At 40.3% G+C, this 12,778-nt stretch overlaps 1 protein-coding gene across 4 annotated transcripts in view; it reads right to left on the reverse strand.

The window, feature by feature from the left end:
* Positions 1 to 463: 463 nt before the first annotated feature.
* LOC119575234 (guanine deaminase-like) overlaps positions 464 to 12,778 on the reverse strand; it is a 14,786-nt gene continuing 2,471 nt past the window's right edge. For 3 of the 4 annotated variants that reach the window (XM_037922735.1, XM_037922737.1, XM_037922738.1), the window contains exons 2-11: positions 10,604 to 10,698; positions 9,651 to 9,755; positions 8,640 to 8,728; positions 7,863 to 8,034; positions 6,664 to 6,885; positions 5,930 to 6,145; positions 4,837 to 5,002; positions 4,216 to 4,360; positions 1,914 to 2,020; positions 464 to 1,055 (exon numbers count right to left, since the gene is read on the reverse strand). In XM_037922735.1, coding sequence (XP_037778663.1) covers positions 1,009 to 1,055; positions 1,914 to 2,020; positions 4,216 to 4,360; positions 4,837 to 5,002; positions 5,930 to 6,145; positions 6,664 to 6,885; positions 7,863 to 8,034; positions 8,640 to 8,728; positions 9,651 to 9,755; positions 10,604 to 10,698 — 1,364 coding nt within the window. In that variant the 3' untranslated portion in view covers positions 464 to 1,008. The remainder of the gene's footprint in view (positions 1,056 to 1,913; positions 2,021 to 4,215; positions 4,361 to 4,836; positions 5,003 to 5,929; positions 6,146 to 6,663; positions 6,886 to 7,862; positions 8,035 to 8,639; positions 8,729 to 9,650; positions 9,756 to 10,603; positions 10,699 to 12,778) is intronic. The other variant, XM_037922736.1, reaches the window with a different exon arrangement.

Below are 12,778 nucleotides of genomic sequence, written 5' to 3' on the forward strand. Positions count from 1 at the left end.
ACACACACACACACACACACACACACACACACACACACACACACACACACACACACACACACACACACACACACACACAAATTTCGCCCATATCTCATACACACTTCATATATATACCTATTTTGTTTTTATTTACAGATTACGTTGCCGCTTGTAAATAACCATACTATTATAGGCCTTTTTGTACTTTGCATATTGATATTAGATGTATATCTTACTACACTTATGTAGGTAAAATCAATCAATATTTAATAAAATTAAATATGCATGTATTTATGCATATGTATATCTATCACTACATCTATCTATTTACATTATTTAAATATATAGATGGATAGTGATATATATATATATATATATATTATATATATATATATATATATATTTTCTTTTCTTTTTCTTTTTCTTTTTTACTTGCAAGGTTAGTCGCAAACAGCAGACGAAAATGAAGTAAAACGAAGCGAAATTAAATAATGCTTTTATTAAACTAACATAAAGCTAAATGAATTGAAGACCACTGTCCGTTTTGTTCAAGCAGAACGTTCCCCAGCAAGACCTCGAGAAATGTATAGTGTTTTTCTTTTTCTTTTGCATAATTTCTGAAACGAACCGCCCCCTGATCATGCGGGATCTCGTTTCACGTTTTGTAGTTGGAAAGAGAAAGAGAGAGGAAGGGAGAGAGATAGAGAGTGAGAAAGAGTCAAAGACAGATAGAGAAAGAAATCGACAGAGACAGACAGAGAAAGAAAGACAAAGAAATCGACAGAGACAGAGAAAGAGAGAGAGAAAAATAGACAAGAGACAGACAGACAGGAAGAAACAGTAACAGAGAAAGAAATAGACAGAGTAAGAGACAGAGACAAGACAGAAAAAGAAAAAAGAAAAAGAATTAGAGACAGAGAAAGAAAGAGGCAGAAACTGAGCAAGAGTGAAAGGCATAGGAAGATAAATCACATCATTTGGTCCACTACTTTTCGACCCGCGACGAAGACTTGTAAAATATTCCGATCATCGCCGTTGTAGAGGAATTTTTGAATCTTCTCTTCGGTCGTGTCCTGGAAGAAAGGGTCATTTTCTTTAAAGAAAGGAATCGTTAACTGTACGTTTTTTTTTATCACTATCATTATTGTTATTATTATCATTAATGTGACACACGCACGCACACACACACACACACACACACACACACACACACACACACACACACACGCACACACGCACGCACACACACGCACACACGCACGCACACACACACACACACACACACACACACACACACACACACACACACACACACACACACACACACACACACACACACACACACACACACATGTATATATATATATATATATATATATATATATATATATATATATATATATATATGTATATATAAACTCTATATCTACTTATCTATCTATCCTCCCTAGCACCCTACATACATATGTATTGTACATAAAACATACATACATACCTGTATATCTAACTATCCACCAATTTATCTACCTACCTACCAACCTATCTACCCATCTATCAACCCACTTATCTACCTATTTACCTATCTACCATCTATCTGTCTACCTACCTACCCATCTATCTACATATCTATCTACCCATCCATCTGCCTACCTATCTATCTATCCACCCACCCACTCACCTATCTATCTATCCACCCTACCTACCTATCTATCTATCTACTCACTAACCAACCTTCCTACCTACACCCACTAACCAGCCTTCCCACCCATCCATCTACCTCCCTACCTACCTATCTACCCACCCCATTTACCTACCTACCCGCCATCCAGCCTTCCTACCTACCTACCTACCTTCCTACCTACCTACCTACCTACCTACCCGCCAACCAGCCTACCGACCTCTCGATCTAAAACATAAACGCCTCTGGGTACCTCGGGGAAAATATCGAGCGGCGTGCCCTCGGCCTCCACGTCGACCAGAAGGGCATCGAAGTCCTTCCGAATCTCGAAGTTTCCGATCCGGTCGCTCATGTGAAGAACTGGCAGGGGAACGAAAGCAAAACTAAGATGTGTAAGGAGGAAATGAAGATCCGTCAGTATTGCTTTTCCTGATTATTAAAGGAAAATATTATTATGGTTATTATTATTGTTATTATTGTTATAAAAAAATACACAACACACACTAAAACACACACACACACACATATATATATATATATATATATATATATATATATATATATATATATATATATATATATATATATATATATATATATAAGTAAATGACGATCTGCCAGTATTACCTTTCTTGATTATTAAATGGAAATAATATTGTTGTTGTTGTTGTTGTTGTTGTTGTTGTTGTTGTTGTTATTGTTGTTGTTTTTATTATAAAAAAAATATATACATCCTAAGTAAATGAAGATCTTGCTAGGGAGAAAAGAATAAAGAAATGTGAAGAATTAAAATGTAAAAAAAATTTGTTAATAAGAAAATGGAATATCGGATAAAATGGAAAATTAACGGATGTTAGAATACAAGAAAATGCATTATTTTGGAATGAAATCGTAAGTTTAAGTTAATAACGGTCTAAAAGATAAATGTATGTTACTAGTAAAATCGTGTAACTGTACCGTACAAACCACCAAGAGTAACTATAAAAAATATTACAAAATATCTATATTTACGTTTCTAGTCAAGAGCATAGTTACCAAATCCTGTAACTACACCCTTCTCCCCCCCAAAAAAAGTAATATAATCTTTCATTACTTACGAACAACCGTACCAAAAATCCCCCTTTTTTCCAATTACCTAAAACCTGATAACCCAGCACCCAACAAATAACCTCCAAACACCCCTATCTCTTCACATACCACTAACGATAACCCCTTAAAAAAAAGAAAGAAAGAAAAAAAAGTCTTTCGCCTAATCAACCAAATCTTGTCCCTTCTCAGCGGACCTCGTCCTGCGCACCAGGGACCGATGCAGTCGCGTCCGACAGTCGGCCGTGCAACAAGTTCTTTAGCTTCAGATCTCCGCAAGATGAATTCGTGTCGCTCTTGGGCATTCACAATCGTTGTTGGCTGCAATCGAGCGTTCACGCTTGAGGTGCCACAGATGAACAGTTTCCGTCAGTCGAGTCTGCAAACGACCAGAGTGCCACAAGCCCCGGGCACACTCCCCCTCCTTCAACCTGTCCACATGAAACACCCTAGGGTGTTCATTGGACCGACGGGGGGTTCTGAAGTGGACCCAGAAAGTAGCCACAACTAATCTATGATCAGTTCCATACAACTCGGCGCTCTGATACACCCTGCAGTTCTGGAGGATCCTTCAGCGAGTGCTAACGAGGGTGTGTGGTCGAGCTCCTTGGCCACATTACCCATAATGCAGTGCCAAGTCCAACGATGCGGGTCAGAGCGCTAATATCAAGAGCCAGAAATCCTGTTTCTGGAACCTAGCAAAGTTCCGGAAAGGGAGGCTATTCTCACTGCCAGCATCAGCTCCTGAGCCATGAGGACCGACAGACAGACAGCTTGATCACAGCCAGATACCGCATTGAAGTCACCCAGTAGAATACCAATATCTCGCCGAGGACAGCTGTCTGTCACAGATGCATGTTTGGCGTAAAACATCTCCTTCACATCAAGGTTATACACATCAGTAGGAGCGTACACAGCAAAAAGACACAAGAAACCAAATGTAAGCTTCAGTCTCAAAACCATTATACGCTCATCGTCTGAAGTGACCTCTACTACCGAGGGTTGAAGTCTGCTGGAGATGGCTATGGCTACTCTCTGCGGCCCGACCAGTAGTAAGTGTAGCCATCCACACTAACCTGTGGGGGTCCTGAGGGCTTTGCCCCACAAGTCGCACGCCAGACTGGCGACCGCCGGGTAACCCCCGTTCCCAGACCGAGTCCCAGTGGCTGCCAACCCAGTGAGACCCACAGCCTGCCGTACATGCTGGGTAAGAGGACGTTTGTCCTCCGACGACGACGCCGACTTCGCTGCCAGTTGGAGTCTCTTAAGGTTATTGGGTGGCTGTGGGGAGGTAGGCCTTGCCAGGTCCGCCTCCCCAAGACACCCCAACTGGCATCAAACTAACATCCTCACTCCTAAACACCCATAACACCCACAATTAACCCCCCCCCCCAAAAAAAAAAAAAAAAAAAAAAAAAAAAAAAAAAAAGTCCCCTAAACCAACCAAAAGCAGACAGCCCAGCACCTACCCTTCGGCTCCCCCTAACGTAGCCAGACGAAAGGATTCCTCGAGCGTGAGGTGCTTGGAATCGGACACCGACGACAGCGCCTTCGAGACCAGGACGGCCAGGCGAAGGGAATCGAGTACAGAGGCGCTGAATCCTCCGGAACAGTCTGGTTGGGGAGAGAGTTTAATCTTTAATACGATGAAGAATGTGATTTTAAGAGTAAAAGATGCAATAGATCATTTTAAAATGTGATTATGATGACTAAAATAGAGAGGCGGAGGTGGTGGTGGTGGTGGATGTGGAGCAGCAGCAGCAGGAGGAGGAGGAGGAGGAAGAGGAGAAAAAAAGAAGAAGAAAGGAGAGAGAGACGGAAATGGGTACGAAGAAGAACAAGAAGAAGAGAGAAGAAAGAAATAATAATAAGAAGAAAAATGGGAAGATCAAGAAAAAGAAGAAAAGGAAGAGGAGGAAGAAAAAAAGAGAGTAAGAAGAAAAAGGATAGGAAAAAGACGACAACGGGGAAGAATAAGAATGAGGAAATAATACGAACACCTCCCTCCTGCTCCTCCCTTCTCCTACCTCTCCTACCCTCCTCCTCCTCCTCCTCCCCCTCCTCCTCCTCCTCCAGGAAGCAGTACATACCCGTCCCGAGGCCGACCTTGAGCCCCTCCTTGAGAAGTCTCTTGACGTTGCAGATCCCGGACCTCAAGGACAGGTTGGAGTTGGGGCAGTGGGCGACGCCAGTGCCACTCCGCCTCACCAGTGCCACTTCCTCGTCGTCCAGGTACACGCAGTGCGCCATCACGCTCTTGGGTCGGGGGGAGGGGAGAAGAGTGGGAGGAGAGGGGAGAGGGAGGGGAGGGGAAGAGGGGTAGGGGAGAAGAGTGGGGGAGGGGAGAGGGGGTTGAGGGGGTGAGGGAGGAGGAGGGGATGGGGGCCGGAGAGGTAAGGGAAGAGAGGGAGGGGGAGAGGGAGGTGGAGAGGGGGAGAGGGGAGTTGGAGGGTGTGGGAAGAGGAGAGAAAGGGGAGAGGGAATGGAGTGGGAGGGGAAGTAGGGGGGTGGGTGAGAGAGGAAGGAGAAGGGGAAAGGGAGAGGAAGGGGAGGGGAAGGATGGGGGAGGGTGAGAGGGGGAGGGAAAGAATGGGGCGGGGGAGAGGGGGAGGGGGGCGAGGAGATGTGTAGGAGAGGGGGAGGAGGAGCGGGAAGGGGTAGAGTCGAGGGGGAGAGGGTGGGCAGGGGGTGAAAAAAGTCGTCATTAGTGAGCTGTTACTAGCACGAAAGGACTGTTATTCATGTTATTGCTATTAGCAATATAAACGTGATTGTCAATTTTGATTGGATGTCTATTCAACATTCTCTCTCTCTCTCTCTCTCTCTCTCTCTCTCTCTCTCTCTCTCTCTCACTCTCTCTCTCTCTCTATCTCTCACTCTATCTCTCACTGCATCCATCCATCCTCACTCCTTGCCTTTCCCTCCCTCCCCCTCCCACCCTTTCCCTTTTTCTTTCCCTCCCCCTCTCCCTCCTCCTCCCTCTCCCACCCCTCCCCTCCCTCCCCCTCCCACCCTTTCCCTTTCTCTTTCCCTCCCCCTCTCCCTCCTCCTCCCTCTCCAACTCTTCCCCTCCCTCCTTCTCCCTCTCCCACCCTTCCCCTCCCCCTCCCTCCCTCCCTCTCCCGCTTTTATCTCGAACGACCTCTCTTCAACGTAAAACAAGTCCCTCTCTCGCTCTCTCACCTTTTCCGTCAACAGCCCCGTACAATCGTAAACCTCTGCATAATTCCTCGTCCCCGGAAACAGCTCCTTCACCCAGGCTTTCTCCGCTTGGCTCTCACACAGGTGGCTCTGGATGTGGCACTCGTGTCTGGCTGCCAGCTGGCCCAGGCTCTCCAGCTGTTCTCTGGGACAGGTGGGGGCGAATCGCGGCGTGACGATGGGTTGGACCAAAGGCGACTGGAAGTGGTAAGTGGCTATTATCCTTTTTTGTTATTATTAATGTGGTCATTAGTATTATCATCTTTATTATTGTGCACTGTTATTTCTTATGCATACTAGTATTATATATTTTTTACTAGTATTATACATATTGATAGTATTATATATACTACTAGTATTAAATATTTTTTACTAGTATTATATATAAATTATTAGTATTATATATATTAATAGTATTATATACTACTAGTATTCTATATACATAATGGTATTCTCTTTACATTTTTATTGTTTATCATTATCACTTAGGGTGGGATGGTACGTCAGAGGAGTGTGATTAGAATTTAAAAGATTAAGTACTTTTATGCATTTGTTATTCCTTCTCATTCCATATATTAATCTAAACGAACGTGAATTGCTTGACTTCACAACATGCATTCTAAATTCCCTTTCCTCAACGAACACCCAGTAATAATGGAAGAAAAAAAAAGAGAAAGAAAAGAAACACGCACCATAATCCAAAGCTCCGGCCTTACCTTCAGGCTCCTCACGTACAGGATAAAATCTTCAGTCTCCTTCACCGAATCCTCGACGGAGAGTTCTCTGTAATCGTCTGGACAATTGACCATCATGTTGACCTTTCCCACGAGCGCCCTCTGCCCTCTCTCTAGGATGATGTCGCTAAGGATCTTGGTGGCTTCTAAGTGCATGGAACCGAAATAGGAGGCTGTGGTGGTCCCGCAACGTAGGACTCGATCCTGTGGGGTTAACGAAGAAGGGAGGGGTGTGAGAGGAGTCGATTGGATCAGATGCTGTCTTGTTTCGTAGTGGAGGACTCGATCCTTTAGGAATAACAAGGGAGGGGAAGGGTGTGAGATAATGGCTTCAGATGCCGTTTTGTTCCGTACTGGATGAATTCAATCCCGTAATAATAACAATGACTGAAGGGATGCGAGAGTCGATTGCATCAAATGCTGTTTTGGTTCGGTAATGGAAAATTCGATCCTGTAAGAACAATAAAGATGTAAGGGTGTGAAAGGAATCAAAAGGGTCTGTTTTAGCCCGAAATGTAGGGCTCGAACCAGCAGAAGTAGCAAAGGAGGGGAGGAGATGAGAGGTCGATTGCTAAAGGTGCTCTTTTTGGGTCGGTAATATAGTATTAGATTCCTTAAGATGAAACTGAAGGAAGGATGCTTCGGATGCAACATTGGATTCGATTCCCCATGTCTCTCTTTTCCGCCTTTCACTCCCTATCTCACTCATTTCCCTCCTACTCCCCATCTCTCTCTCTCTTTCCCCTCTCACTCCCTATCTCTCTCTCTCTCTTTCCCCTCCTACATCCTATCTCTCTCTCTCTCCTTCCCCTATCACTTCCCATCTCACTCTCCATTTCCCTACTCATAAATCCTCTCTCTTTCTCTTTTCCCCTCTCCCTCCCCCTCTCTCCCTCGCCTCTCATCCCCTCCCTCTCTCTCCCTTTTTGCCCTCTCTTTCCCCTCCCAATCCCCGTCTCTTCCCCTCTCATTCCCATCTCTCTCTCTCTCTCTTTCTTTCTTCTCTCTCTCTCTCTCTCTCTCTCTCTCTCTCTCTCTCTCTCTCTCTCTTTCCCTCTCTCTCTCTCTTTCCCTCTCTCTCTCTCTCTCTCTCTCTCTCTCTCTCTCTCTCTCTCTCTCTCTCTCTCTCTCTCTCTCCCTCCCATTCCCCTCTCCCACTCCTCGTCCTCCCTCAGACTCACCACAGCCTTGGCGTAGACCGCCCGCGCGAACTTCTCATCCGCGAACTTCGCCTCCGTCGGGAAGGTGAAGTTCTGAAGCCACTCCAGGAGGGGGAGGTCCAGGTGGATGCCGTTGTTGGGGAACTGTGGAGCGTGGAGGTGCGTGTCCACTAGACCCGGCATTAGGAACTGGCTGGAGGAGGAGGTGGAGATGGAAGTAATGATGGTGTAATAATATTGTAGGGATTGTGGTGGGGAGGTGGTAAGGGAGGGGGAGGTGGTGGTGGGGATGAAGGAGGAGGTGGATGGTGAGGGGAGAGGTGGTGGAGGAAGAGGGAGAGGTGGTGGTAGGGTAGGAGGAGGGGGATGGTGAGGGGAGAGGTGGTGGTGGAGGTAGGGGGGATAGGGGAGGAGGAGGTGGTGGAGAAAAAGGGAGAGGTGGTGGTGGAGGAGGGAGAAGTGGTGGTGGAGGAGGGGGAGATGAGGGAGAAATGGAAAGAGCGGAGTGTTTCATGAGATTTTGATGTGTATCTATTTGTTTGCTTGTGTGTTTGTTTGTATGCTTGAATGATATTATTGCATTTGTATGTGTGTGTTCACATTACATTTATCTAACTTACAAATATCACTTACAAACAACACAGCATTTGCTCTAACCAACAACCCGCTAGAACACATAACAAAATCTTTCTCCCCATTTATTTAATCACCCCCCCAAAAAAAACATCGTCGCGAATTTCCTCTTTCCCTATTTCCAAACCCGTAAAAAAAGAAAAAGAAAAAAAAAAGCGCACTTACCTCGAACTCAAAGCAATAACTTTGTCATCTGTGATATTGTGTTTTCGCTTCAAGGTTTCCAAGTCGGATGCAGAGGCCACGAATTCTATCTGTTGGGAGGAGTTGATTGGCTGAGAGGAGATGGAAGCTGATTGGCTGAGAAGAGGTTTAAGTTGATTGGCTGAGAGGAGATGGAAGCTGATTGGCTGAGAAGAGGTTTAAGTTGATTGGCTGAGAGGAGATGGAAGCTGATTGGCTGAGAAGAGATTGAAGCTGATTGGCTGAGAAGAGATGGAACCTGATTGGCTGAGAGGAGATGGAAGCTGATTGGCTGAGAGGAGATGGAAGCTGATTGGCTGAGAAGAGATTTGAAGTTGATTGGCTGAGAGGAGATGGAAGCTGATTGGTGAGAGGAGATGGAAGCTGATTGGTGAGAGGAGATGGAAGCTGATTGGCTGAGAGGAGATGGAAGCTGATTGGCTGAGAGGAGATGGAAGCTGATTGGCTGAGAAGAGATGGAACCTGATTGGCTGAGGGGAGATGGAAGCTGATTGGCTGAGAAGAGATGGAACCTGATTGGCTGAGGGGAGATGGAAGCTGATTGGCTGAGAAGAGATGGAACCTGATTGGCTGAGGGGAGATGGAAGCTGATTGGCTGAGAAGAGATGGACCTGATTGGCTGAGAGGAGATGGAAGCTGATTGGCTGAGAAGAGATGGGTGGTGGACTGGTTGAATGAGAAGAGTTGATTGGCAGTTGAATGGTTGCGAGATTGACAAAAATTGAATGGTTGGCAGAAGCTGGATGAGACTAATAGAAAACTCTCGATGACATTCGATCTGGTAGGCAGTCTACGGTGATTTTACACGCGCGCACACACACACACACACACACACACACACACACACACACACACACACACACACACACACACACACACACACACACACACACACACACACACACTACCCCCCACCCATCCACCCACCCGCAACCCCATCACCCCTCCCCCCCCTTCCGTAAAACTACCCACCTTTCCGCCACAAACACCTATTGTCATATTTTCGAGTATTAACATCGGGCATTCTTCCGTGGCATGAACGAGCGTCCCGGTGAATATCTTCATGCCATCAACAGCCTGAAAAAGCAACAAAAACAATGGTACGGTATATAAAAAAGACTATATATGAAAAACAACAACGCCATGGCTCTGCCTGAATTCAAAATGTATAATTTATAATTAAAAATTTATATAATGGATAGCGAGTATAAAGGTTTGAAGCAATGCTCACTGAAGTTGTTAGAAAATAAAATAATAATTAAATAAATCACAAGATATAACTCAAAAGGAATGCAGATATGTTTTAATTCTGATGATAAAAAGGGAAAAAAAATCTTGTATATGAATTTACACTAGATTTATCGATTTCATTTTTAAAACTAAGAGTAAGTTTTATAACCAAAGGAACTATCGAAATGCTGTTATATTTTTTTCTTAAAATTATTTCATCTCTATTCTAATTAATATTATCCTCACGATCTGATTTTTTTTCTTCACCTTTTCCGTTTTTGGGGCAGACGCCGATTAGTGGTATTTAAAACATCAATTTTGAATGAACTTCGTAGTTTTTATTCATAATGTTTGTCAATGTTTCTTTAGAAGCTTAAAATAAGGACTTTACTCGTAACGCTCAAGGAAATAACAAGCGTTGTCACAATATACATATATATATATATATATATATATATATATATATATATATATATATATATATATATATATACATAGATCTATACATGAAGTTCATCTCATTTCATTAAATATTAAAATCACTGACAATGAATTTGAAAAGTTAACATCTTCTTTTTCGAAAAAAACAAACACACATTCAAAATGAATCAATAAACAGACAGTCAGCCAGATAGATGGACAGAAGGAAATGGATCGATAAAACACAAACGAATAAAAATACCTAAATGACTTACCAATCCGTTGCCGTTAATGATCCTGTCCATCTTTACTTCGTTAATGAAGCTGTATTGGAAGCTGCCTCCTTTGTAACGATATCTTCTGTAAAATTCTGTAATAAGAATCCTAGGAATTAGTCTGTATAAACTATTTGAATATATTGAAGAGGTCCAGTTACCGAACACCTTATAATCGTATCAGATCCTGTTAAACGTGCGTAATTCCTTCTTGTGACGATTCTCTTTTGTCATATCCTCTCGGTTTCGATAATTTCGTCGTTGGTTACTTGTGTTTAGCAAATGCTAATCTTCATTTATATGAGATGCATACAAAAGGGATTTAGGGTTACTGTGCAACTTGCAATCTGTTTCTGATAATTTTAGCTGTGCAACGAAAGGTATAAAAAGAGCAAATCATGGAGGATGGGATTTTAAAATAGGTGAATGCTCTATTTCTATGTTAAAAGAAAACAAAAAATAACAGTAATAATCGTGTATGATAATAACAACATAAATACATAAAAACGTTAAAAAGTTTACATGGAAAGATAATTGACATTTGAACTATCTGAACTGTGATGCTTTCATACATCACACATGGCTTGCGTTACGAATCTGATTCTGTTGAGGCTGTGATATAATCAGGCTATTAATGGACGTTAAAAAAAATAATAACAATAATAAAGGCAGACTAATGACCATTACACTACGAAGCACTTTTAATTAAAGTCTTAATGACGATGGTGATGATAATAATACTGAAACGCAGATATGAAAATGAAAAGTATTTATTATCTGCTTCTTTTAAGTTGAAGTATAAAACCCACATTTATTATAATTGTTCATCAAAAGTTACCATAGCAACAGGGAGAGGGGAAATAGGGGAATTATTGCAAATATGTAATAAACCAAGATTCAGTATAAGAAGTTAAATAATATCCGTCGTCTGTTCGTTTAATCTCTACATTTAATTCCAGAAAACAATTGTACGAGGCGAAAGACGAAAAAAAAAAAAAAAAAAAAAAAAAAAAAAAAAAAATCACAAAAGGAAATGGAACCCGGTTTGTTAAATAAGTGAAATTATACATCAATTTTGTGCTCCAGTTACTTATTACTAAAAAAAAAAAAAATATCGCACGTTGCAAAAATAATTTTCATTTGATTACAAATGCCCTTCTCGTTATGTAATATAAAATTTAGTGGTATGATTTCTTTTTCTATTTTTTCAAATGTTATACTCGTTAATTAATAATTGATTTAAAAATACAAGTACGATCCTTTTTTTTGATATTCATATAATGAAGTATTATATGTATATTATTAAGTCTCACATACAATGACGCAGACACATATTGTTCATAAAACAGTCACTTACAAGCATGAACCAAATGCAAATCTATGTATATATACATATATATAATATTTATATATATATCATATATAAAAATATATATACATATATTTATACACACACAACACACACAACACACACACATACACACAACACACACACACACACACACACACACACACACACACCACACACACACACACACACACATATATATATATATATATATATATATATATACATATATATATAATATATACATATATATATATATATATATATATATATAATATATATATATATATATAATATATATTTTTTTAAAAAAATTTTAAAAAATTTATATAAAAAAAAAAACAAAAAAAAAAAAAAACAATATTTTTTTTTTTTTTTTTTTTTTTTTTTTTTTTGGGGTATATTTTTTTTTTTTTTTAAAAAAAAAAAAAAAATATTTTTTTTTTAAAAAAATATATATTTAAATTTAAAATTTATATTCTTTCTTTTATTTTTAAAATTTAATTATTTATATATTTAATTTTTTATTATTTAATTTTTAAAATTTTTTTTCATATATAATAATATAAAATTTTTACTATATATAACATATTCAATATATATATATTATATATATATTATATTATATATATATAATATATATTTTATATATTTTATTATTTTTATATATAATATTTATATTTTTTAAAATTATACTATTATAAAAAATAAATTATATATTTTAAAATATATTTATATATAAAATTTAGTATTTAATTGTGTGTTTAATATATATTATATTTTATATTAAATATATATATTATATATTATATATATATAATTTTTTG

The sequence above is a fragment of the Penaeus monodon genome, chromosome 7 (genome assembly GCF_015228065.2).
Source record: "Penaeus monodon isolate SGIC_2016 chromosome 7, NSTDA_Pmon_1, whole genome shotgun sequence".
NCBI lineage: Eukaryota > Metazoa > Arthropoda > Malacostraca > Decapoda > Penaeidae > Penaeus > Penaeus monodon.